The 5927-nt window shown below is 45.6% G+C and overlaps 1 protein-coding gene across 1 annotated transcript; it reads right to left on the reverse strand.

Annotated features, from left to right (window-relative positions):
* Positions 1-1113: 1113 nt before the first annotated feature.
* Positions 1114-4976, reverse strand: LOC307026938 (sodium/glucose cotransporter 4-like). The gene is made up of 3 exons (XM_079695098.1): positions 4400-4976; positions 3837-4052; positions 1114-3071 (listed from the first exon to the last, which is right to left on the reverse strand). The coding sequence occupies exons 1-3, from the start codon at positions 4691-4693 to the stop codon at positions 2712-2714; spliced, it is 870 nt and encodes a 289-aa protein (XP_079551224.1). The 5' UTR covers positions 4694-4976; the 3' UTR covers positions 1114-2711.
* Positions 4977-5927: the final 951 nt, after the last annotated feature.

Below are 5927 nucleotides of genomic sequence, written 5' to 3' on the forward strand. Positions count from 1 at the left end.
TTTTTATATTTTTACATATTTATCGCAAAATCTATTTTTTAATTTACATATGAATTGTTTTTAATGCAGATATATGGTATCACAATTATTTTAGTTTTCACTTTAAAGTAACATCCATGCCCACCCGCAGCCTGAACAGAGGGTCCTTCTGTTGGCCTCAGAGGGCCGCTGTGCACCTGCTGGTCCTCCAAGGGGTCAGAGGGTCCTTCTGTTGGCCTCAGAGGGCCGCTGTGCACCTGCTGGTCCTCCAAGGGGTCAGAGGGTCCTTCTGTTGGCCTCAGAGTGCCGCGGTGCACCTGTTGGTCCTACAGGGGGTCAGAGGGTCCTTCTGTGGGCCTCAGAGTGCTGCGGTGCACCTGCTGGTCCTACAGGGGGTCAGAGGGTCCTTCTGTGGGCCTCAGAGTGCCGCGGTGCACCTGCTGGTCTTCCAGGTTGATGGCCAGGGGGTCAGAGAGTCTTCCTCTAGTCTCAGGGCTCCTTCAGACCCATGAGCAATATAATTCAGATTTTTTTTTCGAAAATCCAGTCATTCTGACTTTTTCCAAAATTCTAATTTTCTTGAAGTGTCAGATTCCCAACTTTTTTTCTCCACATAGAGATTTTTTTTTTATAAAAATGTCAATGCTTTGACTTGTCTAAAAATCTCAAAATTCAGCTTTTTCTCTATTTTCAAAATCCTGACGTTTAAAAAAAACGCATAATTTGGGTATTTTTCTCAATTCTGCCTTTTTTCCTTTTCACTTCCTGCCACGTTTAACGGATCGATGTGTCAGCTGCCTCAGCTCAGGTGAACATGATGGAGAGACTGAAGATGGCAGGGTAAATAATACATAGAATCCCAGCCAACATGAATCATCCTTCCAGTATTAATGGAACATTAAATTAAGACTTTTCAAACACTTACATTGTTGGCGAAAGCTTTGCAAAGTAAGAAGTTACACACACATATATATATATATATATACTTGTGTCTATTTACTCGTATACAGAAGGATTGTTCTTGTACATGTTTTGATTCAATTTAACATTTCAGAAAAGGCTTTAATGCATCTGACTGAATTATCTTGGATAGATCATATTACTTTATGAAAATGAGGCAATAATGATGTAGACTTTTAAAAATGAAAGGTTTTTATTTTAATATATATTTCTTAGCAATAATTTAATTAACGAATCAACAAAAAAACAAAGGCTGGTTCCCTGTATTGACATCACGGTCTGTAGACCTGCTGCTAGTGAGAGAAAGAGCAGATAGTCCAGAACATCAGTCCATAACACCAGTCCAGTTCATCAGTCCAGAACATCATTTCAGTTCATCAGTCCAGTTCATCAGTCCAGAACACCAGTCCAGAACATCAGTCCAGAACATCAGTCCAGTTCATCAGTCCAGTTCATCAATGCAGAGCATCAGTCCAGTTCATCAGTCCAGTTCATTAGTCCAGAACATCAGTTCAGTTCATCAGTCCAGTTCATCAGTCCAGAACACCAGTCCAGAACATCAGTCCATAACACCAGTCCAGAACATCAGTCCATAACATCAGTCCAGTTCATCAATGCAGAGCATCAGTCCAGTTCATCAGTCCAGTTCATCAGTCCAGAACACCAGTCCAGAACATCAGTCCAGAACATCAGTCCAGTTCATCAGTCCAGTTCATCAGTCCAGTTCAGTTCATCAGTCCAGAAAATCAGTCCAGTTCATCAGTCCATAACATCAGTCCAGAACATCAGTTCAGTTTATCAGTCCAGTTCATCAGTCCAGTTCATCAGTCCAGAATACCAGTCCAGAACATCAGTCCAGAACATCAGTCCATAACATCAGTCCAGTTCATCAGTCCAGAATACCAGTCCAGAACATCAGTCCATAACATCAGTCCAGTTCATCAGTCCAGTTCATCAGTCCAGAACACCAGTCCAGTTCATCAGTCCAGAACATGAGTTCAGTTCATCAGTCCAGTTCATCAGTCCATAACATCAGTCCAGAACATCAGTTCAGTTCATCAGTCCAGTTCAGTCCAGTTCATCAGTCCAGTTCATCAGTCCAGTTCATCAGTCCATAACATCAGTCCAGAACATCAGTTCAGTTCATCAGTCCAGTTCATCAGTCCAGAACACCAGTCCAGTTCATCAGTCCAGAACACCAGTCCAGTTCATCAGTCCAGTTCATCAGTCCAGTTCATTATTCCAGAACATCAGTCCAGAACACCAGTCCAGAACATCAGTCCAGAACATCAGTCCAGTTCATCAGTCCAGTTCATTATTCCAGAACATCAGTCCAGAACACCAGTCCAGAACATCAGTCCAGAACATCAGTCCAGAACATCAGTCCAGTTCATCAATCCAGTTCATCAGTCCAGTTCATTATTCCAGAACATCAGTCCAGAACACCAGTCCAGAACATCAGTCCAGTTCATCAGTCCAGTTCATTATTCCAGAACATCAGTCCAGAACACCAGTCCAGAACATCAGTCCAGAACATCAGTCCAGAACATCAATCCAGTTCATCAATCCAGAACATCAGTCCATAACACCAGTCCAGTTCATCAGTCCAGAACATCAGTTCAGTTAATCAGTCCAGTACATCAGTCCAGAACATCAGTCCAGTTCATCAGTCCAGTTCATCAGTCCAGAACATCAGTCCAGAACATCAGTCCAGTTCATCAGTCCAGAACATCAGTCCAGAACACCAGTCCAGAACATCAGTCCACCTATGGTTAGGCGAAATACCCCCACAGAAACACGTTGATGGCCAGCAGCAGCAGGGCATTTATATTGCAGACGTTCCTCCAGAGCGGCGCCTCCTGCAGGGAGTTCAGCTCGAGTCCTTCAGGCTCCACAGCCTCAGAGTCGGGAGCATTCAGACCGCAGAGCCTCAGAGCAGCCCTCCTCCACCAGGAGGTCACCGGGCCAGAGGTCACCAGGCCAGAGGTCACAGGGTCAGAGGTCACTGGGCCAGAGGTCACCGGGCCAGAGGTCACCGGGCCAGAGGTCACAGGGCCAGAGGTCACCTGGGGAGCTGTTAGGTCGAGACGAGGCTCCTGGCTGTGTCTGGACCACCAGGTAAGCCTGTAGAGCTGCATAGAGAGGGACTCACTTTAATAATATGCCTTCTAATGTTAACCTCTGTTTACAGGCTTCACGTCCTCATTAAGAACATAGGTTACTCTCTGTGCACCAACAGTTTGACCTTCAACCTTCTGTTCACCTGAGGACACCCTGATACGCCACGCCCCCCTCCCTCCGTGTGTCACGATGCAACCCAAACTCTACCCCGGGTCTTTCTGCAGACAGTATCTCTGTATGACTGAGAAATACAAGACAGCAGCTTAAAGTCTTCATTGACACACTCATGTCTGACTACCATGAGTAGTGTTGGGACCATTAAAGACAGAGAGCACAGGATGAACATCATTACCTCTACTGTGGACAATTTACTTTCAAATAAACAAGCAATCCGTCCAAATGACCCCCTACATATTCTACATTGACCCTAAATTCATTTAACTAATGAAAATCAGTCCACTGAGACCCTGAACAATGTCAGAAATTGAGTCAGCATCCTCAATAACCCCCAGGACCCCTCAGAACTGTCTAAATCAGCCAAGCCACAGCCCACCTAGGCTGTAATGCTAATTAATGCTAACACAACTGGTGCTAACGTGTAAATGTCCCAACATATGCAGGTTAGCATCCAGCAGTCTCTATGTGCTGGAGGCCCTACTATACATTTCTATCAGAACTATTTGGGGGACTCAACATGTCCGGGGTCAGAACTCTATGAGCTGTAAAGACACTGTGAGGTCACAAAGAGTACATGTTTGTGGATGTATGTTTCTCACATGTTCTTCAGGGATGGGGGGCGTGGCCAGGCTGACAGCAGCGATGATGAGGCAGGTGAGAGCCAGCAGGATCAGGGCAAAGTGCAGATAGTGGACCTGAGCCAGGAGCGCAGGCCGGCCGTCAGGCTGCCCGCAGGCCGGAGCTTTGAAACTGAACTCCAGAACCATCCGGACCAGTCCCACCAGCAGCCCCCCCATCAGACCCCAGAACGCACCCTAAGGAGCACATGGACACATTAAAGAGTCACTGAGGCTGGGGACATTATAACACTATATCAAGTAGAACAATAACCCTGGTTTACTTTACACAAGAGAACCTCTGGAGAACATTTCCTCTGTTCTCACTGGTTACTGGGGACCAATATGTGGAACCAGTAAACTTAGGAACTTTAAAAACAAATTAAAGAAAATAATTCCTCCTTACTGACTCTCAAACGACCCATGTTGTCTTTTTGCTTTATTATCTTCTCAGAGTTCCAGAAAGGGTAGTTTACATCGGCAGAGTTATATCAAACTGGCGAGTGTGTGTGTGTGTGTGTGTGTGTGTGTGTGTGTGTGTTTACCTGCTCATTAGCACGGGGCCACAGGATGGCCATCAGGAAGACCGCGGTGATGGGAGGAGCCAGAAAGCTTGTCACTGATTGGATGTAATCGAACAGCTGTCCACTGTTGGCTGTCTGGATGACGGGAATCCACATCAGACTCACACACACCATGACCAGGACGAACACCCTAACATTAACACACATAACACATGTTACATACATGTATATAACACACTTAACCCATATAAAACACATGTATACAACCCAACCCACTCTCTTCAGTCTGCGTACAAATGACACAACTTTACACATTGGAAATGCTTGCAATAGGTACGCAGAAGTCAGATTTTGCGTGCATATGATACGCCAATGGATACGTCCAAATAGCGGTCGGGTCTAGGAAGACCGGAAGCTGTGCGGTTCATAAAAACATGATCTTACTCAATATCAAGCCACGATTATTCAATTTATTATAAATCGTATAATGTCTGACTTTTGTTGCCGTCCGCGAGGAAAATGAATGTGGCTCAGAGCCCCAGAAAGCTGAAATCTGTATTTTTTTCCTGCTAAGTTGTTATTCTTTTCTAAATAACACACCATAACTTTACTCAACAATAACACACAAATATCCTTCTTTTTATTTATTTGTTTGATTCTATAATATTGGGCTTTTTTGCTGTTCGTCTCGAACTGAATTTCAAAATAAGTCACCGGAAACAGACCTAGGCGATACACACCGACAATCTGATTACCCAGGATCCTCAGCTATGGTTCAAGCTCGATGATTTGGATGTTTTAGCCACAATGCACTTTGGGATATGGGGTTTCTGTGATATGAAATAACTATCAACAGAATTGCGTTGCCAGGCAACAGCTTGGGGTTGTCATGACCTGGCTCTTGGCCATAACAAAAAGCATGGGAAGGACAAGAATATGTATATAAAAAGATATTTATTTGGCAAAACGTAATGTGGCCAAAAAACAAACATAAGGCAAGGCAAAACAAGAATTAGCACCCCTGCTCTCCGAGGTCCAGTCCTCTGGCGGGGAGAGACCTCGAGACTCTGGCTCAGGCCTTTTAATCCTCAGGTGCGAGCTGTCAGGTGTCCTCAATCAGTGCGTCAGGTGTCCTCAATCAGTGTGGGCACAAGCAGAGGAGGATCATTAAAGGGCCATACGCACCACAGGAGACCTCCAAGCAGAGGTCGTCACACCCCCCCCCCCCCCCCCCCCCTAAAGACACAACAAATATATAGCACCCTCTCTTAGCGAACCCTAATTGTAATATACCACCTTATCACAACGTCTCTGGATGTGACCAAGCCCACCACAGGAGTAGCACCTCCGGTCGTTGGATCGCCCACAGTCACGAGCCATGTGGCCTGGTTTGTTGTAGTTGTAGCACACGTCCTCTGTTTGGTCACAGTCCCTAGCCATATGTCGTTGATCTCCACACTGATAACAGAACATTTCCTTGCCACGTCCTCGACCCCTGCTGCCGCTGCCGCCACGCCCACCATCAAAGCCGCCGCCACCACCACGACCA

This window comes from Notothenia rossii (assembly GCF_949606895.1).
Source record: "Notothenia rossii genome assembly, contig: scaffold_635, whole genome shotgun sequence".
NCBI classification, from domain to species: domain Eukaryota; kingdom Metazoa; phylum Chordata; class Actinopteri; order Perciformes; family Nototheniidae; genus Notothenia; species Notothenia rossii.

What these genes read in the sequence shown, in the direction of transcription:
- LOC307026938 (XM_079695098.1), bottom strand. Translation starts at nt 4,693, where the DNA reads ATGTGTAAAGTTGTGTCATTTGTACGCAGACTGAAGAGAGTGGGTTGG. An exon ending in GGCCCCGTGCTAATGAGCAG is followed by an intron (nt 4,053 to 4,399) that starts GTAAACACACAC and finishes TGTGCTCCTTAG; the next exon opens with GGTGCGTTCTGGGGTCTGAT. An exon ending in CCCCCATCCCTGAAGAACAT is followed by an intron (nt 3,072 to 3,836) that starts GTGAGAAACATA and finishes CTCTCTATGCAG; the next exon opens with CTCTACAGGCTTACCTGGTG.